Source organism: Saccostrea cucullata, unplaced genomic scaffold, assembly GCF_032062105.1.
Source record: "Saccostrea cucullata isolate Sc308-1 unplaced genomic scaffold, CSIRO_AGI_Scuc_v1 ctg263, whole genome shotgun sequence".
NCBI classification, from domain to species: domain Eukaryota; kingdom Metazoa; phylum Mollusca; class Bivalvia; order Ostreida; family Ostreidae; genus Saccostrea; species Saccostrea cuccullata.
Genome location: NW_026926479.1, coordinates 78,550 through 101,754, shown reverse-complemented (window position 1 = coordinate 101,754; position 23,205 = coordinate 78,550). Strand labels below are relative to the sequence as shown.

Here is a 23,205-nt window from a genome sequence, read left to right as displayed (position 1 = left end):
ATGTACTCATAGAAAGTTATTACGACATTGAAGTTGTCTGTAATAGACAAAAAATCCTTTTTTTCCCTAGATAATAATTTCATTTTAGCATAATTACCTTGAATGCTTGGAACTTCTTGAATGATTACTCCACCAGAGGATGTTGATGAATCTAAAGCCAATTAACATAAGAGTTAGGGATTGAATTACTTCTAATATTTTTACGAGAATTTTACCCTTGACATTGACTGACCTGCCGAGGCCTCTACCTGAGGTGTGACCCTCTGGACCTGCTGAGTCGGGCGTGAGGTCATCACTGGGGACAACTGAGCCTGGGTCACCTCATCTAGTGGTAGAAAAGTTTTTATGAATAAATTCTTCTCAAGAAAATTAATTCAAATTTTTTTTTTTTTAATTAGAGAGTGGGATAGCCTTATTACTATCAGAGACTTCGTGCTGAGACACTGTGGTGGGCATTACTGTCGCTGTAGGTGTAGGCACACTGACAGCTAAAGGTGATATACTGGTAGGGGCAATAGCCATTGGGCGAATGTTAGCTATGACCCTTGACCCTGCCGTCTGAGACTGGGAGGTAGGGGCTTGAGGCCGTACTGCCGCTGGGGACGTGGACATGGGTTTGATGTTAGCTGTTTTGGGGGACTCTGCCACAGATACACTGAAAGAAAAGACAAGTTTATTTATCTATGCTTTAAAAAAGTTACTTGATGAATTTGAACACAGCTGAGATATCACCAATATTGAAGTTGTTTACCTTGACCTGTCTACAGGCCTTGCCCTTTCCACTGTTGCTGTGGCTGCCTGACGAGTCGCCTGGGGTTGTGGGGCCACTGGCTTAGGCTGGGCATCAATCTGTTTCTGCATGGCTGCAATCTGTAATAGTACAAATAACTCTGATGTCTATAATATTCTAAATCATGGATGGTTGTGACATGTCTTTTAGCCATTCTGTGATACTGTACATAAAGAAAGAGCATTCAATCCTACTACTTTTCTTTGAACAATCATCCAGAGGGGACTACACTGTAGGAATATTTGGTCCATTACCTTATCTTGGAGCTCTGCCTTCTCGGCCATTAACTGTTCCAGCTGTTTATTTTTGTCCGCTATCTCAGCGGCTGATGTTCTAACCTGCTGGGAATTGTCAGCCACTTCCTTTGTTAACGTGCTGATTCTGTTTTCATACGTCGATTTCATGGCAGCCATTCTTGACTCCGCCTCCTCTGTAGCTAAAAAAGAATTGGATTGTAGGGTGAAAAAATCATATGAGAATCATTTACCTTCAAAATAAATGTATTGATCAAAGAAACCTATTATAAAAGTGGCCATATATTAAACTTCACTTTCAATCAATTCAAGCTACAGAAAGTTGATGATTGATAATTCAAGTTTAGAAATTATGGTCTTATTTCTAAGGAAGATTTCTCTCCTCTAGACCTACTATTCTAAGGAAGAGAACTTATATTTGAACATACTGTATAACGGGTAATTTTTACTGCTGTAAATTTTTATGAATTTTGGTCAAAAAAGGGTGATTTAAATTTTTACGCGTTAATTTTTCATGAATTGAACATGTCTGTAAAAATTAAAATCATCAGATGTAAAATTCCAGATCACTGATTGTTAGCACTGAGTTTATGTACAAATAATGTGTCCGAAAACCCAATGTAAGAGAGAGAGAGAGAGAAAGAGATTGATTTATTAAATTATAACAATATAAACAATGCAACAAATTACATTATGTATAATTTTTTATCATTTACCTTTATATATATGATTCATATAGTACATGAACAATGTACCCTTCATTTATTCATGTTTTATAAAACACATTGCTAGGCACACCACGTGCTCGTCTGGTATTTACCGAAAACAAAGAGAGACAACTCAAGCTATCATAATTGAAGTGAAAGTATACATGTATAGTGTAATTTGATAGAAGTCGAAGTTTTATTCAAAGCACATGAAACAGAAGAAAGTGTCAAAGATTGAAAACATGGGTATAACTGGAACTTTGGAAGACCTGTAATTATTAAGTCATTATCAGATGTTATGCTTCTCGTAAATATACTTAAAACAAGAGGCCCATGGGCCACATCGCTCACCTGAGTAACTTGGGTGATGCAGTTCTTTACCAGATTTCCCCTCTTGCCGTGCCCCCTACCCCCTTCCCTTTTATGATTTTAATACTTTAGAATCTACACTACCCAAGGATGCTTCCACATAAATTTCAGCTTTCCTGGCCCAGTGGTTCTTGAGAAGAGGATTTTTAAAGATTTGTTCTATACTTTTCTATGTAAAACTTGGAATTCCCTATTGTGGCCCCGCCCTACCCCTGGGGGTCATGATTTTAACAATTTAATATCTACACCACCCAAGGATGCTTCCCCATAAGTTTCAGCTTTCCTGGCCCAGTGATTCTTGAGAAGAAGATATTTAAAAATTTGTTCTATATATTTCTATGGAAAACTTGGATTCCCTATTGTGGCCCCGCCCTACCCCCGGGGGTCATGATTTTTAAAATTTAATATCTACACTACCCAAGGATGCTTCCACAAAAGTTTCAGCTTTCCTGGCCCAGTGGTTCTTGAGAAGAAGATTTTTTAATGACCCCACCCTATTTTTGTCTTTTATTGATTATCTCCCCTTGCAATGGGACTTGGCCCTTTATTTTAACAATTTAAACTCCCCTTCACCCAAGGATGCTTTGTACCAAGTTTGGTTAAAATTGGCCCATTGGTTCTTGAGAAGAAGTCGAAAATGTGAAAAGTTTACAGACGGACGGACGGACGACGGACAAAATGTGATCAAAAAATTCGGCTCAGGTGAGCTAAAAATGAGTAGCCAGGTAGGTCTAACTGATTAATTATAATTGACAATGTTTGTGTAATTTAAACAAGTTAACTGAGATTTACTTGTATGATCCCAATTTATGATTGACTTAAAGTGCTCAAAATACCAACAGTACACTAATTATACTAGTATAGCCTCCATGGAGTGAGCTAAATGACAATTAGCATAACTTTTACACATCCGAAGTTGAAAATTTACACGAGCCGTTTCATAAATAATGTGAAATTTTACGTGTTTAAATTTTACGGATTTATAAAACTCGTAAAAAATGGTAAAAATTAGCACCACGTAAAAGATCCCCTTTATACGGTAACATCCAAATCTAAACTTTTGACCTATATTTGTCCTTGAGGCCTTTGCTTGGGCAATTTAAATAAATGTAGCCATTTTCTAAAAAATAGATTTTCTCATAAGATTTCCATGTAAAATTTGACCCCCCACCAATATGCCCACTTAACATCCAGAGCACTGACTGTCTAAATCTGTGTTGTTTTGAGTGTTTATCTTTGTCTTACCCCCACTTGGTGGTTCTGCGGAGACCCTCTGTTTCAGTTCCGTATTCTCTGCCATCAGTTTCCCGATTTCCTCGTTCTGAGAATTTAGCTTCTTTTTCACGGCTTGAAGAACATTCTTAGACTGATTTTGTTTCTGTTCATATTCTTCAGTCTTCTTCTTTAATTGTTCTATCTCTGCTTTTAATTGTCCAATCTCCTAAAAATGTTTCAAATTTTCATTTCAGAGCTGTATTCTACAAACACAATTAATCATCAAATACAAGAACAAACTGTAACTTCTGTCAAAACTTATTATCTTCACATTACTCATAGGTGGGTTAACATGAAACTAGGAAAATTCAAAGAGAACAATATAATATCTTTAAGAAAACTATTACTGGGTGAAATTATAATGGAGCAGAATTGTGTGCATGCGTAAAAAGACAATGATTACACAGGGTGAAAATAACCCTGTATACAGTATCACCATCTCTCCATTCCTACATCAACTCTGTTGTACCTGTTATTTTACAGTCAACATCTTTGTGCTTGTGAACCCACCTGTTGCGCCTGGCTGAGCTGCATCCTTGTTCCCCCGTACTCCCCGCTCTGTACCTCCAGTTTCTGTTTAAGCTCCTCCCTTTCCTGTTCAGCCTGAGTTAGCTGATCCCTGAGGGACGCCACCTGCTGGTCGGCCTCTACCTGACCTGGAGTGGTTTCCTCCTTGGCGGGCTGGCTTGCCTGTTCCGCTGCTGTCTTAGCTTTAAGTTCCTCTATCTCTTTGGTTAGGGATTCTGCCTGCTCCTTGTATTTCCGCCCGATTTTCCTCAGCTAAGAAACGAGATGAGTTTACATCTAAATATTTTAATATTAAGATTTAGTATGCATATTTATTTAACAACTACTAATATTATCTGTATTTTGTCCAAATGTTAAAACAATTTTCATTTTAAACCATAAGAACATAAACAGTGTGCTGGCTAATAAAATACTGCTTTGATGGACAAAAATGGCAAATAAACTGACTCTACATTGTACAGTTGTCAGACGAAGAATTGTTATTTTACCTGGTTGATGGTTTTAGTTTTTTCCTCAATGTCTTTCACCTTCTCTTCAATTTGGGCTTTGAATCCTTGAATCTCCCCTCTGAACAACAGAGAGAAAGACAAAATTACTTTTTTTGTACGTTTTGGGTAAAATTGAGATAAGACAAAATTTCCTTCTAGATATTTTAGTCAAAGAAGTGCATTACATCTACACACAGGGGCCTGTAACATACTGTTTTTGATTTTACGTAATCACTATATATATATACAAAAAGAGAAAGGGAAACAACGTCAGCTCAAATTTACACAGGGTCTATCTCGGAAATGACTCGTGTTTTCAATAAAATACCTTGCAGTTAGTGAAATAACGTCTGGGATCATTCAGTAATAATCACTCTTTAATAAAAATACCATCGCGGTCATTTAAGAATCGTGTAAGTCGTGTTTTGTAGATCCGATATCCTGTCATGCAAGTGATGTAGTTTAAGTCGTCCACTAAATTCGCTAAACATTGCATCCAATATTTAACGCGAGATTTGATTGGTCAATGGTGCTTTTCTAGAACAAATCTGACCAATCATGCTCCGCCTTTTACCAATCATGCGTTGTTCCAAAATGTCGTCTGTTCTGGGCTCGAGCCTCTCTGTGATCAAAAAAAGCTACCGTATTTATTCAAATCGGAGATGTTGTACCTTTTAATTGCAATTAACAAAAGAAAAAGATGATTTTCGTGAACGCTGGATCTTTACTTTGTGTTTTCCTTCTACGGAAAGACTTCAAAACTGGAGAAAATGTGCGAATTTTGCCTCCTTTTAGTGGACGACTTAAAGTACATCGACTCGCACAACGGGATATCGAGTTAGTATAACCCAACTTAAATGCTATAAAAAGTAACGAGGTTTGTTTTATTAAAGAATATTTAGTGTAGTATGATTTCTAGTTATAATTTAATTGGCTACATTCTTTTTTCTATGAAATACGAAATATTTCCGAGATCGACCCTGTGTAAATTCAGACTGAGGTTGTTTCCCTTTCCTTTTTTGTATATAGTGATTACGTAAAATCAAAAACAGTATGTATATATATAGTGATTACGTAAAATCAAAAACAGTATGTTACAGGCCCCTGTGCATCTACAGTACTAAACAATCTGAATGAAGGTACATAGTACTTACTCAAGTTCAGATACTTTGTTTCTAGTCTGGGTAATTTCATTTCTAAATGTAAAACAAAAATGCACATGTAATAAGAAGTAGACTTTCATGAAAGAAATATACATGAACATTTATTTCTGCGAAAAAGTGATGCAAAATTTCTTACTGTTACTGACATCATTAGTGTGACTTTATTATTATAACAGTACCCGGTACTGTAAATCTGACTTACTCTTTCTTACTGTTATTGACATTATTACTGCACACTTGACTTACTCTTTTTCAGCCAAAATATTTCTACTCTGGAAAATCTCCTTTCTGTAAAATTATGGTAAATAAATAACATTTTATTACACTCTTGCTATAAGTATATATAAAATACATGGTACCTGTCTTGAAATATAAGCGAATGTGCTGCGATATTTGGGCGAGGGTAAGAAAACGTGATAGAGAGTGAGGCTTGCCGAACCCTCCATTACATTTGCGACACGAGCCCAAATATCGCTTATACATGTGTATTTCAAGATAATGACCATGTATTTTGTTTATCATGCAAAATATATTTACATGTGACCTCCAAAATGAACTATTTTAAACCTGAATTAGACACATCTCTGCATTGAAAACTAAGATGCCATAGGAAAACATTGCAATATATGTGACGTCACTTACATCATTATTTTTTGAAAGAGATAGTCTCATAACTGCAACATTATGTGCAAACAAATTGAGTAACATGTGTCAGCACTTATCAAAATTTGTTTGCACACACCATTGCAGTTATGAGACTATCTCTTTCAAAAAAAAAAAGATTCATTGCTTACTGTATATTTACATTTTTTAACTTTCTACCTTGACTGCAAATGTGTTTAATATTTAAAAACCTATGTATTACTCTTTGTGTAAGCTACAGTTGATAGAAGATCCAATGTAACAGCTTCTGGTCAATGTGAGCTTGACTTTTGATTTTTGCTTATGACTTTGCAATTCCTCTGCGTTCACCGATCATGACGTCAAACTAAAACGCATGCTTTAACCTCTTGGCAACCTGTCTGTGTTATGGTGTTTTGAATGCAATAGATTTCCATTAACTTTATTTGCAGAAAACATGTGTAATGAAAATATAATGCTTTTAGAATGTAGGAATACATGCACTAAGCTTTTTTAGGACATTGACCAAATAAAGCTTTAGTTTATTAGGCTACCTTTATTAGGTCAATGCAAGGGGTAGTTGTAGGATAAATGTACATATTCATGTTGCAATCGATGTATATAAGTAGTTGTTATCACTTCAATTGCTATAATGTCATCAAACTGAACAAAAAAAATATGATGCATATGTTTTTATCTTTTATTATGTTGAAAAAAAAAACTGGTTAAGGTTTATCTGATCTGGAGTATTTAAAGCTTGTGAATCTTTTTCTATCTGGGAAAATACCACAGAGAAGTTTACTATGTACTGGTAGGTGGTAGTACTTACTCTTTTGAGCTGGCAATAGTTTGTGATTGACTGAGTTCTTTTCTGCAATTAAAATTGCCAGGAGTTATATAAATGTATGTACAAGTATGCATACAGAAATGTTCACCACCAATCAGTATACAGTGGACCCTCAGATATCCGGATGCTTCAGTATCCGAACTATTTTTCATCTGAACAAAATTTTTAAATGTTATTTTGTCTTGTTTAACTGGTGATTCAGATATCCGGATGCTTTACATATCCGGACAAATTGACTGGGAACCAAAGCATCCGGATAAATGAGGGTCCACTGTATAAAGCTCCTGACAAGAATTTAATACATACATATACCAAACATAAAATAAGTCTTAAGAGTATATTGTATGCTATAAATCATGCTAATCAAAAACCTTATAAAATCAAATGGGAAAAATTCATATCATACTTCATGTACAGTGTAGCTGTAGACTGTTAATCCTGTATCATACATGTATTTAAAAAGAATCACCTTAGAAAGAAATTCAAATTGTAGATTGACCTTTGAGATCAAAGGGCAGATTTAATGAGATAGTAATTTATTTTGAGATAGTAATGAGATACTCACTGTAGATTGGCCTTTATGACCCAGCAGATACTAATGAAAGTAATGAGATACTAATTTGTAATGAGACCCCTTTAGATTGGCAATCCTGTAAGTTCCTGTTTTGTTTGTTATGTCTTGTAGTGATTTCCTGTACAAAACAAAGGAAAAAATTCAAAAGAACATAACTTTTTGGAAAGCAGTGTTCTAGTTATATAATAATTGCAAATGTCAAGTAAATAAGGAAATCATGTGAAACACTTTGTTCTCTAGGTTGGTACTTTCCACTTTGATATATGCATGGTTTTCAATATACATAGAGGATACCTATATTGTGTGATTTGATATTGGCTTTATCCAACGAGTTGAAATGGTGTATATATTTTGTGAGGTTGATCAAATATATATTTCAAAAAATCAATTCTTTAAAAGTCACACAATATATGTTCTATTTTTTTATACGTTTTATTTTAGAATTTTTGCTATCTGTGTCTTTGAAAACATTATGTGACAATTGCTGGCACTTTACATCAAACAAACTTCTGAATCAAAGTAAAACCATGGGATCATGAAAATGAACTCTGTTTGGACGATGGCAGTGCAAAACGTGTTAGGCAAGGCTAGGGGTCTACTTCTAGATTCATTGTTGATCCATGGTAAGTTACACCTATATTACTAGGTATATATGTAGTATATTCATAAGAAAGCATTATTGAAGATGTTAAAGGAATTTTATAACAACAACTTAACTGCTAGGCTTTACTTTTCCTCAAAAACCATTTTAAAGAGGGGGGGGGGGTGGGTTAACATCTGTCTTCAAGTAGTCAATACAGGTTCCTTGATAAAATAAGACACTTCTTTGACATATACAAGCCTTTTTCTGGCTTTTTTCGATATTATCACTCTTTATCATTCATTTTATTAGGGCAATAATAGGGATCACAAATAAAAGATTCAAATAAAATTTTGAAGTGAAAATTATCTCAAAACCTGAAGTGCTATTGATAAGGCATCTACCCTTTGTATATTTTGCCGTATATTTTGTTTACATACTTGACTCACAACTACAATTATCTTGTGTATGTTGACAAACTTATCTTATACTTACAACTATCTTATACATATGTTTACATACTTGACTAGTAACAATGGCTACCTTACATGAATTAATAAACTCATAATTTTGACTACCTTATATACTTACATACTTGAATTATCACCATGGATATCTTATACATATGTTTACATAATTGATTTATCACCATGGGTATCCTGTTTTTTTACATACTTGATTCGTAAAACTGCTCCTCGTTAGCTGTTTTAAAATCTGAAAATTTCTCCTTCTCTTGGCTGTTCAAAAATGTTTAACTCACATGCATAAAAAGTAAATGTGTAAATATCTGAACGAAAATGTGTTATTAAAATCAACAATGAAACAAATATAAAACCCAAAACAGAAACCAGACCCATTCAGAGTGAAGAAGAAAAAAACTGAACAATGTTTACAGATTAAGTTGTACTCACCTGCATCTGCTAGATTCATCTATAAGTTGTTTCACTCTTAATTTCAAAGCATCTCTTTCTAGGCTGTTAAAGAGAATGTCAGTGTTTAGCATTTATGTTATGCAGTCTAATATTTGAAATACAGTCGTAATGAAAAGAACAAAGAGGCAAAACCTGGTAAAACAATACATAAATCTATCACCTTCAAAGGGAAGTTATAAATATTCCAAATAACCATGAAAATGTTTTTAGCCTTTGCAAAGATAAGTGAATATGAACCCATCTTCATAAATCTGAGATTGTGCAAAAACAATATAACCTCCTCCTTGTATAATCCTTACAGAATCTTCCTGTGCTCATCTGGATCTGTCCTGTTGGCCTGCTCTATCAGGTGATTAGCCCGACTCTTCCAGCGGTCCACCTCGCTCTTCAGAGTATTCTCGATCATCAGAGCCTCCTTTTCAGCTGTCAGGTCCCGGATGGAGGCTTGTAGGGGGTTTACATGTCTCAAGGTTGGACACCTATGATAGAAAATTTTCTCCATTCAATTTCTTTATCCACAGAAAAAGTAATATACATAGCAAATAAACCCCCTGTATGATACTGTAAATCACAAAATTTTCACGACACCTTATTTTCGTGAGATAACATGCTTTGTAAGCAAGACAAAATTTTCACCACGAATTGTGGTTATCCTCAGAGAATACTATTATACACGAGAATTAAATTTTCGGAGCACACTGTCTCGCATGATTACTTGAAAATAAAGTCTTCGCAAAATAAAAAGCGATTTACAGTATCTAGAAAAAGCCAATAACCTACAGTAAGCAGAAGCTTTACCTTAGCCTCGAGCTCCTGCACGAGCTGCTCCAGGCGGTTTTTATCCTCCCTCAGAAGTTTGTTACTGTCTGTCAGAATGTTCAAGTTCTCCACTTTCCTCATCAGATCAGCATGCTGGGAGGCCGTCTGGACATTGGCCTATCAAACACCAACAGTTAAATTATAAATTTACAAAAATCCATTATATTATCTCTGTAGTTGGTAACATAAAAATACATTTATCTTTCAAAATTGAACTGTTGCTTGGCTTTAATTTGCTGCTCTGTTTTGGTAACAAAATACTGTAAAATCCCTTATTTTTGTGGAGTCAAATGTTCGTGGTTTGAGAAAAAACTCTTGGTTCGTGGGGATTTGATTTCGTGTATATAGAATTGTTGAGTAATTATATATGTCACATTTTACAATTCGTGATGAACATGAATTTGTGGATCTCTTCACACCTCGAAAACAACAAAAACTAGAACTGTCCAAACGGAACAAAATACCCCCCGCTGGGTTTTTCAGAAGTCAGTTTTTCTATAATAAAGATATGTATCAAACACGAATTATGAAATTTTTCTTCCAGTGACCTTGAAGTTCCCCAAATGACCTTGGGTCAAGGTCATGACACACCCATGGGTCATGGGCAATCTTTGAGTGAAATGAGAACCTACCAAGTTTATCCATAAGAAAGATATGGACCGGACATGAATTATGAAATTTTTCTTCCAGTGACCTTGAACTTCCCCAAATGACCTTGGGTCAAGGTAATGACACACCCTTCGGTCATGGGCAGTCTTTGTGTGAAATAAGAAACTACCAAGTTTATCCATAAGAAAGATATGGACCGGACACAAATTATTAAATTTTTCTACCAGTGACCTTGAACTTCCCCAAATGACCTTGGGTCAAGGTCATAACAAACCCTTGGGTCATGGGCAATCTTTGTGTGAAATGAGAACCTACCAAGTTTATCCATAAGAAAGATATGGACCGGACACGAATTATTAAATTTTTCTTCCAGTGACCTTGAACTTCCCCAAATGACCTTGGGTCAAGGTCATGACACACCCTTAGGTCATGAGCAATCTTATTGTGGAGTAGTAGATTCTAATGTCCCTCTGTAAGAAAGATATGGACCGGACACGATTGCACAGACAGACGGACAGACAGACGGACAGACGGACAGACAGACAGACGGACAGACAGACAGACGGACAAGGTGATTCCTATATACCCCCCCAAACTTTGTTTGCGGGGGGTATAATCAACCCCCCATGAAAATATGTGATTTCGCAGTAATAGATTTATCTTAAGCAAATGTACATGTACATAGAATTATACCTGTGCTTTTATCTGTTGCTCTGTGAGTGCCTTTCTCACGTCCTCCAGTTCCTTCTTTTGTGTCTCGTACCTATACTTGACGTTATTACACTCAGTCTTAACTATCTCTAACTTGGATTGGGCAATCTCTTTCTCTTTCCGTAAGAATCTACAAAATAAATTATTTTCTTGTTTTAGCACCTATAACAACTATGGAAGGGAATTACCGCCAAAAGTCTATGTATCTTGCTTTTATTCTTATTCTGCCTATAATTCTTTATGCTTTGTTATTATTGTAATTATATGTCACTTTATTGTTTTCATATTCGTCTTCATTGCATTTATTTTGACTTTTATCCTTCTACATTTTGCCCTTACTTCTATGTTGCTTTATTCTTGTTAATTCATTTTACTTTCTTTTAAAATTGATACAGTTTCTTAAATGATTATATATTACGAACGTGAATTCAATCACACAAAGAATAAGCATATTCAATGAAGACGAATACAAGTTGTCAAAATTTAGTGCCGCATTATAACGCTAGGTGGCAGAGGTGTTCGCTTTCGAGTGATGGTAAAACTAGGTAAGCAAACCCGGGCCAGGGTTATTAAAGATTTTTCAATTTTCTGCCTTAATACTTTATCAATCGAACATCTGAAGGCCGAATCTGATCACCACCATTCCATATTTATCTCCTCTGGGAACACAGGAATAGATCTTCTTTTTTTAAACATAACTTTATATACCGGTACTTTACTGAACATGTTCATTGAAAGGCCGACCCACTTTTTGTAAGGGTAAGGGTCAAACAAGGTATAGTAGTATAGTAGGGACAAAATTTGAATTTGATTCTATAGAAGAAGTTGAATCTAACCCAAAACCCACCCGCCCCCGAAATAGGATTTCATTGGCGTCGGAAGCAAAGTGAAAGTTGGGGGGGGGGGGGGGGGTATAATATAAGAAATATTTTTTAAGACCTTAAAAAAAAAACTTGACAAGCAAAAAAAAAAGGAGAAATGTCCACTGTCCAAACACAAAAATCCTATATCGTGTGTGTGTGGTGGTGGTGGTGGGGGGGGTGTTCAAATTTCAGTGCCAATTTCTTTTTTTCAAAACATCACCACTTTCCACATTTAAAACCTATCTGCATCGAGTCCATGGAAAGTGTGGGGGGGGGGGGCTAAACCTACGCAGTAATGTTCAATGTCTATACTAAGTCTAACTTTGGGAAAAAGTGGGGATCACAAATAAAAGATTCAAATCGAATATATTTTGAAGTTTGGACAATTTCCTTGGTTTTTTGTTTTTTGTTTTTTTTTTTGTTTTGTTTTGTTTTGTTTATTTTTTTTTTTTACTTGTCAAGTTGTTTTGTGGATAGCTTGAATTTTCAAAAACGATGCTACGTCACTGTTCTCTCGCCTGAAAAATATCACTCCACTAAAGTTATTTGTTGGATAATTGAATTCCCGCTTTACAGTTTAATTGACATAAAAATGTTAAATATTTTGATACTAGATGCCCCTTTATAAATTTATAAATTGAGTTGTTTTAGGACATTCCCAGGCGTGGATCTATTGAAGTTAGAGGGGCGCCAAAAGAAGGCAAGGGGTCTGGAGGCCGCCTTGAGGCTCCCAGTAGGTCAAGGGCAAAGTCCTGGTGGGGGCTGTTTTAAACCCCCGGAAGCCCCTGGGTTCTAGAGATTTTGTAGGATAAAAATGAGGTCTACCATGTAGGCATATTTACATTTTCTAGACGAAACTGTGATTTATGTTAACTTTGACAATTTTAAAACCCAAAACGCCCCCTCCTTAAATCCGTCACTGGTTCCACTGAACTTGAACTTTATTTCACGACAGATAGTAATTGCCCCTGCGTGTGATTCTAGGGACGGGGCTTTGCAAAGGAGTGAGGAGTGTTATTGGTAGGCAAAGTTGGAACCAGGCTACACCCCAGGCTGTTAAAGAAACTCCCCAGTCTTTTTTCATGCATTAATTTTTATATTGAAATAGCACTTTTTAATAAAGAAAAGAAATATCTTTTAGTACACACCGTATTATACATCAGCCAGGACTCAGGAGAGTTAAAAAAAATCTTAAAACTTGAAAATTCTATATTTGATGGTGGTGGTGTGAATATGGGGGGGGGGGGGGGGGGGGTCATAAATCTTTTTTTCAGTACCAAATATAACTCATATGTACATATGCCACTAAGTACATAACTACTTTAATATATGAATTGACTACATTGTATTAGCATGTGATTAGTACTGCAACAAAAAGTGTAAGGGATGGGGGCAACAAGTCCACCTCGCTGAACTTTTCCAGTAGTAAAAAGTATGTTACGTTTAGGAAAATGTTTCGTGGCATCCTCCCCTCTACCGGTGAAACTTACCCCATAGGAGGTCGTACAGACGGAAGTCAGTATATATATATTGAGACTTGGTATGATTGTATAACGTCCCTTTAAATTGGAGAATTTTTAACTCAAATGGAGAAACCACCTCTTGCCGGTGGATAGCTGCAAATTTGTCCTATATACTCGGCACATATAGCCATTGTGCAGTGGGGGATTGATTCTTGATAAGGCCAGCACCTATTGCGATACGTGACCTCGAATAATACGCTCTAGATCTCATCCGAAGGACCGAACTCCACGTCCCATAGTGGGATTCGAACCCACGACGTATTGATTGACTCCTTAACTGTGTTTCGTGACCCTAGAAAAAGCCGTAACCACAGTGCCCCGCGGGCGATTGCACCCGAGTGGAGGGGCATCCGGGGGGGGGGGATTCATTATCCATTTGTACTCGTGAAGATTATCTATGTTAAACTAAATGGTTAAAATGATTTAATTATTAACCACTATTAAATGGTTTCATTTAAACATTTATTCATGTAGGACGTATAACTTTTCTTAAAAAACTGAAAACGTTAGCATATAAACATTGTTTTACGATTTAAAAAAATATTATAGGGGTTGCTATGTAGGGGGACGAATTGCTATATACAAAATTCCCCACGGAAGACTAGCTATATATTGAAACTTCCCCGGGGCTTTAATTTGAATAGTCTGTTTTGTAACAAAGGAAGCATCACTATGTAGTCAGTCTTCCAGGGGAAATTAAACTTACCATTTTCCGAGGGAATGGCATTATCGGGTACATACCTGAACTTATAACAAACATCATTTGAAAATTTAAGTTCGATTGATAAAGTAATAAGGCAGAAAATTGAAAAATCTTTAATAACCCCGGTCCGGGTTTGCTTACCTATTTTTACCAACACTCGTATAGCAAACACCCTGCCACCTAGCGTTATAATGCGGCACTAAATTCGCAGTAATACATATATCTTCATTGAATTTAGTGCCGCATTATACATAGAATTGTTTACATGATTGAATTTACGTTCGTAATCGAGATAATCAAGATAGTTTATTTAAAAAACAGTATCAAATTAAAAGAAAGTAGAATGTATTCACAAGAATAAAGCAACATAGAAGTAAGGACAATATAAAGAGCGATAAAAGCTCAAGTGTAATGTAATAAAGACGAATACGAAAACAATAAAGTGACATATAATTACAATAATAACAAAGCATAAAGAAGTAGGCAGAATAAGAATAAAAGCAAGATACATAGACTTTTGGCGGTAATTCCCTTCCATAAACAACAAAGGTATCAATTCTATGAATGAGTTAAACTATCAACAGAGGAATTGTTATCACTGTTAGGTACCTGATGACTTCCTGCAGTTGTTCCGTGGACCGAGCTGTGTCCTCATCAAACGATAGGTCGGCCAGTTTCTGAGGTGATCCGGACCGAGTGACCGCTTTCTGTATGGACAATACGTCACTGCTCATCTACAGTCAGAAAGAAATCATTGTTTTATATTGTACAATTGTTTCAGAGTTATATTGATACCAGTTTTTAATTCGTGTATCCACAGTAGCATTAAATTTAGTTGAAAATCTCAGTTTTTTAATTAATAATTTTCTCTGTGACTATGATCTAGTGTAATTAAGTATCCGCCCACCTTCTCCATCTGTTGGTGTAGGATGTCGTTCTGGCTGGAGAGTTCTTCACTCCTCTTCTCCAGCCTCTCACACTCCTCCTTCAGGATCCTCTCCTGCTCCAACCACGAGGTCTAAAACAGAAAACATTACAAAAACTCGGGTAACTATTGTTCCATCTGTTAACTATTCTGCAGACTATTCAGTTCTATATAGCAACATAGATCTAGAGGATAACATAAAACCTACCTTTCCTTCTTCCAAGTCTTTTTCTGCTTTTATTCTGATTTCTTGTTCAGTTGCCAACTTAGAATTGAAATCTTCAAGCTGAAAAGCATATTTTGAAAAAAATACCATTCATTTCATGTTCCATACAATGTGCATAAAAGCTCACAAATACAATCACAGTCATAAAACTAGTCTACTGAAAAAGACAACCAACAATCTTGATTCTGCTGTCAATGTCATCATAAATATCATCTGTTTACATGTGTATGCTACATGTACAGCCAGTATAAAGAAAACTGTCACAGATTGCTACCACCACTGGGTGTGAACAGGTATAAGCCATAGTGGGCATTCTGTCAAGATCAGCTTATAAAATACAACCTACTGCACAGTCAGTATTCTGACAGTGATGTCAATGTCAGATGTTGTTAAATACATGTCAGGCTTTACTCTGATTTCTGACCTGCTTCTTGACAGCGGCCAGTGCCTCCACATCTGCAGCATGAAGCATCAGCTCTCTTTGGTATTTGTCCTTGGCCTACAGAAGTAAGATCAGAAAAGTATGAAAACTTTGCCAAATATCAATTATTTGTCTTACATTTATCTCTTTACAGATTACTAATACTCTAAGTACACATGTACATGCTGTAAAATAAACTACAGACAGAGATGACCCCGTAATTAGGTCAGAAAACAATATACAGAGTACACTCCATACCTCACTGGCCATCTGGACCTGCTGATTACACTCCTCCCGACTGGCTGACTCCCGGGCCTGGGCCGAGTCTCGGGTGGACACTGCCTCCTCTAGTTCCATCTGGAGTTTGGTCAACTGCTTCTTCAGATCACTATTCTGTGTGACAAAATAAGAGGGAAAGGTTAACTTCCTATCCAGATAAATTCAGCTTGTCACACATTGTGGTAAAAGTTAATCTCCCTATTAAGAGAACTCTTATGATGAATCTCTTTAGATTGCAGGCACTATAATCTATACATCTAAGACATTCAGAGGTCTATTTTGCTGTGATATCCATGTTTATACAGCATATCATTTACAAGCTTATATTGCTCTAGTCCCTTTATCATTTCCTCTGTCTGCTTTTGAGCCTCTCCCTCTACTGACTTACTAGTTTATGTTGCTCATCTACTCCCTTCATCATTTCCTCTGTCTGCTTTTGAGCCTCTCCCTCTATAGACTTACTAGTTTATGCTGCTCGTCTAGACCCTTCATCATTTCCTCTGTCTGCTTTTGAGACCCTCCCTCTACTGACTTACTAGTTTATGCTGCTCATCTACTCCCTTTATCATTCCCTCTGTCTGCTTTTGAGTTTCTCCCTCCATGGCCTTCAGACTCTCCCTCTATAGACTTACCAGTTTATGCTGCTCGTCTAGTCCCTTCATCATTTCCTTTGTTATGAGACTCTCCCTCTACAGACTTACCAGTTTATGCTGCTCGTCTAGTCCCTTCATCATTTCTTCTGTCTGCTTTTGTGATTCTCCCTTTTAAGACTTACCAGTTTATTCTGTTCGTCTAGCCCCTTCATCATTTCCTCTGTCTGCTTTTGAGACTCTCCCTCTACAGACTTACTTGTTTATGCTGCTCATCTAGTCCCTTCATCATTTCTTCTGTCTGCTTTTGAGACTCTCCCTCTTAAGACTTACTTGTTTATGCTGCTCGTCTAGTCCCTTCATCATTTCTTCTGTCTGCTTTTGAGACTCTCCCTCCATAGCCTTTAGTCTCTCTGACTAGGGACTTACCAGTTTATGCTGCTCGTCTAGCCCCTTCATCATTTCCTCTGTTATGAGACTCTCCCTCTACAGACTTACCAGTTTATGCTGTTCATCTAGTCTGTTCATCATTTCCTCTGTCTACTTTTGAGACTCTCCCTCTATGGTCTTGAGCCTCTCTGACTACGGACTTACCAGTTTATGCTGCTCGTCTAGCCCCTTCATCATTTCCTCTGTCTGCTTTTGAGATTCTCTCTCCATGACCTTTAGTCTCTCTAGTCCAGCCTGCTTCTCTTCCTTCTCCCTCCTCAGCTGTTCCTCCATCTGATTGGTACACTGCAAGAAATTATCAGCTGATCAACATTTAAACCCCAGAAGGATGTTAAGTTTCCTATTCAAATTGTGACATGACCCGGCGAGTTTTCCTTTGAAGTCAACCGTACTGTAACTGCGATACAGAACACTTTTTGTGGGCGTTTCTTATGCAAATGAGCAGAAACTGTACTGTATCTGCAAAATATCAAAGATACAGTACGGTTTATTTTTAGCGATGACGGAAAGCCGTATTCATATTCAGACACAACAATCGTTCAATTCGCATGATAGCACTGTTAGTAATTACTCAAAATTTGAGGTGATTTTATTAAGAATAAAATTTTACAAAATAAACTTATATGAATGTCGGATTCAAAAAATTTAGAAAGGAGGGAGTGGGGCCGATCAAAAAGGGCTACCTTGACCCCCCTAAAAAACCCCTGAAAATCGTATTTGGGGGGGGGGGGTAGGTTTGTAATCAATCAAGACACTATGTGCGTGAAATCGTTACTTGTTGATAAATTAAAAATAGTATGTATATACGATTGGCAAAAATAATTTACAAAAGCGAAAAAAGAAAAAAAAAACTTTAAGTTGGGTGGGATGGGGGGGGGGGGGGGGGCAAGTGTGAGTCCCCCCTTTGGTTACTCTACATTTTATTAAATGAAACATGAAAGTAAAATACCCCCCCCCCCCTTTCTTTCATCTGTTTATTTCAATTTTGTATATGATTACAGGTTAGAGGATATTGTCGGAGGTTTCTCTCAGTATACGATATCCCCGAAGCATTTTTGTTTCAAAATATGATTCTTATATATATATAAAAATGTTTTGCATTAATTCATAGCTTACATAAAAAAGAATGTCAGCAAGAGCTGAATTGAGAAAAAAAAGAAACCTACCCAATCAAATCTAAATAATTTTTTTGGAAAACAAATTATATACTGCATCCCTCAAATAATTATTTTTAAAATAATAGTAAATAATTACCTGCACGTCCACCTCACTTGGCATTTCAGTTGCGAATGCTTAAAATGGGATACTAAATCAACTTTCTGCTAAAATCATCTGATTGGTTGAGAGATATGTACCCAAATATGAATGTAAATTGGTGAGGTCATTAGAAAGGTCATGTCACAAGTCATTTAGAACCCCTACTGTAAGGATGTATCGCTCTCGCCTCAAGCCCCGCCCTTTCCTATTCAAATACTTATATTCAAACTAAAGTAAACTCATTTAGTAAGTACACTGATAATGCAAATTTAAAGACATCATAAGTTTTACCAAGTCTCTGCCTACAGCAAAATTTTTGACAATTCAAGATTTAAAATTTTAAGGCTATAATGAACTCTGATCACACGAATTTATAGATTTAGCAAGATTTTGCATCCTAAAGATTTTCAAATTATGTGTACATGTATATGTTGATTATTTAAAAGTTTTGTGAATATATGTTTATTTATGCATTTGACTACAAACACACATAATGTACTGTAGAGCTATGATACCTCTGTTTGCTCTGTGAGGGCCTTTTGTAAGTTGTCAGCAATACTTTTGTACTCAGTCACATGCTGTTTACCCCTCTCTATTTGTTCCTTCAGATCTATAAACGAAGTAATATGGAAAATTCTATGAATGCAGACTTTGTTGCATTTTCATTTACTGCCGGTTTCAATTTTTTTTTTTTTTACATGAATGTTAAATGCAAAAATATTTGCTGGATGGAATACATTTTCAAAAATATTACTTTTTGACAAATAATTACATGTATATAAGTATATACAAGTATCATTAGATAAGTAGCATTACTGTGAGTGTGATATGAAGCAGAGATGACCTACTTTGAACCTCCCTCTTGGCCTCTGATACTTGATACTTCAGTGTCTTCACTTCGTCCGTGTTTGCAGTGGGGGTTCTTACAGGGGTGGTTGCCGGAGTAGTCCTCAGTCCATCTGTCAGATACAAACATGGTAAAAACCTCAACGTTAGAGGAGACAATTTATCCCAAAAATGGTACAGAATGTTTTGACATTAAGTGAACACAAATACAGAGCCACATGTCAGATCGACTCATCAGCTCACCTGTTCTGACCGTGTTACTTTCTGATCTTCTCTGGGCCTCAGCAAGATTAGCTTCAGTAGTTTTTAACTGTAAATGAAATGTACTGTAAACATTTTTGTTTTCATACAGTAACACATACTGTATCTACTGCTGTTCATAGTTATTCAACAAGAAGTGGTGCTTCCTATATACATGTACAAGTATCTACTTAACAAAATGTACACAAGAAATACTATACTGTACATGTACATAAGGTGGTGGTGTATTCAAAATTTAGCCCAGTCACTGGGTTTTGACTTAGCCCTACACACACTTCTGCACTCTATTTTGAATTTATATACGATTCTTATCAGTATTCATGAATTACTGCATCAATATCCGTGCCAAAGCTGCTAAAATATGAAGCCAGATTTTTAAAGAACACATATGGTATTTGGGTGTTGTAATGATGAATCTCTTTCAGCCCTACCTGTGCTTTGGCTTCTTCCAGCTGTCTGCGAGTGTCCTGTAGAATTTTTCTGACATTTTCGTGATTTTTTATCTCCCCTTCTAATTGCTGACGAAGTTGTTTTGTTTGATTCTGTACAAAAGTAAAATTAAATTGCTTACATACAAGCACTTAGCTTATTCATTTCAAGAATTTGGAAAAGGAACACCAGCACTATCAATTGTAATGAAGTTTCTATGATAAAGTTATATTTTGCGGCGATCTATATTTTATTTCTAGTGATCCCTCGTGCTGCCGTTACCTCCCAGAGCTCCACCACGGCCCGGTGTTCGTCCTGCGTCGCCTTCAGATTCCTCCTGGCTGAGTTCAGTTCCATCTCTAACTTCTCTATCTGATTCGTATATCTAGTCTTCACTTCTCTCTCTGAGTGTTCTAAAGTATTCTGAAACATAAGCCAAGAAATATTTAATAATGGAAGAATATTTTCTGGAATTCAGTCGTCTTAAAACCACCCCAACCCAAATCATAGTTCTACACCCCAGTCCAGCTCGTCTCAACACATAACTCATCCACCCCCACCTGAAAGAATTCTAAACCTGTATTGACAAGTTACAGCAATCCATGAACTGTCAATCCACTTTCAAAATAAAGAACTTCAATTTACTTATATTTATATTGTTTCACAAATAATGAAATTTGGACAAGTATCATTTGTTTTTAGTAGAAGCTTCATAATGATAAATATTTGGCAGAAAATAACAGTAGTCAAAACTAAAATCAATCTTTCATTTGAAGTCAATTGCATTGATTTCCAATAAAAGATTCTAATTGCACAGAGAAATTATACTTGTATAGACTGTAAGTTAGCCATAAGCATGCTCTGTGAGGTCTTCTCTCTCCGTAAGTTGTCGATGTCCAGTAGAAGTCTTTGCTCCGCGCTCCTTAACAGTTCCTTCTCGGTCCTCAGATGATGACACTGGGCCTCGGCTCTAGACAGCTTCTCTTGAGTCGACAGCAAGTCCTGTTAAAAGAGTAGGATTCTGTTTAACAAGCGAATCTTTCTATAAATTCTCATTCAATTGACTTATTTTATTACTAGAAACAATCACTGCAGCTTGAACTATACGTATATTTTAAAGAAAGGATTTTTTCTGCCTTATGATTTTTTAGATTTCTATTCCATTTGAAAAAAAAAATGAAATTTTGAAATTCTATGTTTTATTTTGATCATTTTTACAGAACCAAAATTTTTTTGCAAAATTTAAGCAACATAAAAGAGACCTGCTTTTTGAAATACATGGTTCTGAGACACATATTAGATATTTCTTGGCCCACTTATGTCAATGTCACATGTAAAATTTACTGGACACAAAGAAGATGAATTCTGACCTGTCTAAGTGTGTTGATAGTCTGTTCATGTTTAGCCACAGAGGAAAATAACTTTTTCTCCTTTTCACCAAGAGAGGCCAGCTCTTTCTTGTAACCTTCAGCATTCCCTTGTAGAATTTTATTTCTCTCTGCTCCATACTCCAGCTGGAAATAAAATAGGTAGAGATATTACATTTAATAGTCAACAGTCACTTTCTTCAGAAACCTGTCTGTTATGTTTTCAAACCAAGTCAACCTGACTAACATGTACAAGTATTTTTGAAAAGTGTAAAAGTTTCAGTTGCAGATACCTGTACTTTCATTCATGAACCACATTTTATTTTGCTAGGGGTTTTAAATTATGTTCAGTCAGTTGTGTTTTTTTATCTTTCTACTTGTGAAGGTCATTGGAACTAAATACAGTACTTATTCTTCCATAAAAATTGAACTTAGAAATATTACAGTGTCTTTTGTCGGATAGGAGGTAATTTACCTGTGATGATAACTTCATGTTTTGCCTCAACATTTCTGAAATTTTGGATTCTTTTTCTCTCAACTCTTCATTCAGCATTCTGAAAATTAAAAAGAAATATAAGACAAAGTGCTAAGGTTTGACTACGATCACCTAGAAAATAAAGGCATTTGACAGATTACAAGAAATATTGAGATACATGTACAACAACTTTTAGAATTACATGTATATACTCTACAGGTACCTGACTTGTTCCTTCATTTCCGTTTTGTGTCGATCAAACTCCTCCTGACATTGTTTGAAGGCAGACTTGACCTCCTCCAGGGCCTTGTCAGGGACGTGGGCGGGGCTCTTCAGGGGACTTCTCAACATGGGGCTCTTTAAGGGGGTAACAGCTGCTGTTGATGTCGTTTCCAGCACCTGACCCTATATTAATATGAGACTTAATCAGTGAGACTGCTTACTCATTAGGCTGTTTACCACAGAATATAATCTGTAGACTAGCATATAGAAATATTTACTTCCATGTATTTTACAAAGACCTTCATTTCAAATTATGGGTAACAGAAAACAACAGATTTTTCTTAACTCTGTATCATCTTAAGTGATCACAGATAATGTTCAAAACATAAAAAAATTTCGAGAAAGAGGGTTTTTTTAAAAAAAAGAAGTGATACTCTATGTCAAGAATAATTATCTTATCATCATTGTCAAGAATACAAACAAGTGTACAAAACAGCACTTTTCCACTACAAAAGATTTCATAGCATTGATTTCAGATTTTCTTCTATATGCAATAATTTGTATTGAAATATCATGAAGCATGAGGAAAAAATTCTTGTCAAATTAAAGGTTTATTTGTGTTTCTTACATCTTCTTTTTGTTGTAACAGAACCCGGTAGTAGTCTCTCTGTCTCACTATGGACTCCACCTACAGAAAAAAAAGCATTCCAATTTCATACACATACTGTATTATACATTTACCTTTTCGCAACTTAAAATAATTTGTTTCCATAGAATAATGTTTGAATTATCAGTTCTTTCATCATTATTCTTAGATTTTTATGTAAAAGCTGCAGACATTAGTCAGTTGTCAGTACATACATGTACATAGCTATCACAGTCCCATCTTCGCTAGCCAAGGGTTTCTGATACGCTACTCTCCTCATGAACCCTTGGCATACGTAAAGTCAAAAGACAGGATTGTTTTCGTCACTTGATCTGGAATCTACCAGGTACACACAGATTGCGTTATCAACAGAAATAAAGACATGTATTTAAAAAAAATGAAATCAAAGTTTTTATAAGAATAATTAAGAAGCAATAATTGAGTTATGTTTATAT

General features: G+C 36.0%; 1 protein-coding gene across 1 annotated transcript in view; it reads right to left on the bottom strand.

The window, feature by feature from the left end:
* Positions 1–23,205, bottom strand: part of LOC134271798 (nucleoprotein TPR-like) — a 42,672-nt gene that overhangs the window by 7,622 nt on the left and 11,845 nt on the right. The window contains exons 16-48 of the mRNA XM_062754021.1: positions 22,733–22,792; positions 22,106–22,287; positions 21,883–21,961; positions 21,411–21,554; positions 20,869–21,042; positions 20,323–20,463; positions 20,043–20,153; positions 19,594–19,660; positions 19,353–19,463; positions 19,020–19,114; positions 17,392–17,532; positions 16,187–16,321; positions 15,932–16,006; positions 15,490–15,567; positions 15,264–15,374; positions 14,966–15,090; positions 11,250–11,397; positions 9,916–10,064; positions 9,428–9,592; positions 9,108–9,170; positions 7,675–7,734; positions 7,608–7,637; positions 7,025–7,066; positions 5,821–5,862; positions 5,566–5,607; positions 4,412–4,490; positions 3,906–4,175; positions 3,366–3,561; positions 1,045–1,226; positions 752–870; positions 420–655; positions 233–325; positions 98–151 (exon numbers count right to left, since the gene is read on the bottom strand). Coding sequence (XP_062610005.1) covers positions 98–151; positions 233–325; positions 420–655; positions 752–870; positions 1,045–1,226; positions 3,366–3,561; positions 3,906–4,175; positions 4,412–4,490; positions 5,566–5,607; positions 5,821–5,862; positions 7,025–7,066; positions 7,608–7,637; positions 7,675–7,734; positions 9,108–9,170; positions 9,428–9,592; positions 9,916–10,064; positions 11,250–11,397; positions 14,966–15,090; positions 15,264–15,374; positions 15,490–15,567; positions 15,932–16,006; positions 16,187–16,321; positions 17,392–17,532; positions 19,020–19,114; positions 19,353–19,463; positions 19,594–19,660; positions 20,043–20,153; positions 20,323–20,463; positions 20,869–21,042; positions 21,411–21,554; positions 21,883–21,961; positions 22,106–22,287; positions 22,733–22,792 — 3,799 coding nt within the window. The remainder of the gene's footprint in view (positions 1–97; positions 152–232; positions 326–419; positions 656–751; positions 871–1,044; positions 1,227–3,365; positions 3,562–3,905; positions 4,176–4,411; positions 4,491–5,565; positions 5,608–5,820; positions 5,863–7,024; positions 7,067–7,607; positions 7,638–7,674; positions 7,735–9,107; positions 9,171–9,427; positions 9,593–9,915; positions 10,065–11,249; positions 11,398–14,965; positions 15,091–15,263; positions 15,375–15,489; positions 15,568–15,931; positions 16,007–16,186; positions 16,322–17,391; positions 17,533–19,019; positions 19,115–19,352; positions 19,464–19,593; positions 19,661–20,042; positions 20,154–20,322; positions 20,464–20,868; positions 21,043–21,410; positions 21,555–21,882; positions 21,962–22,105; positions 22,288–22,732; positions 22,793–23,205) is intronic.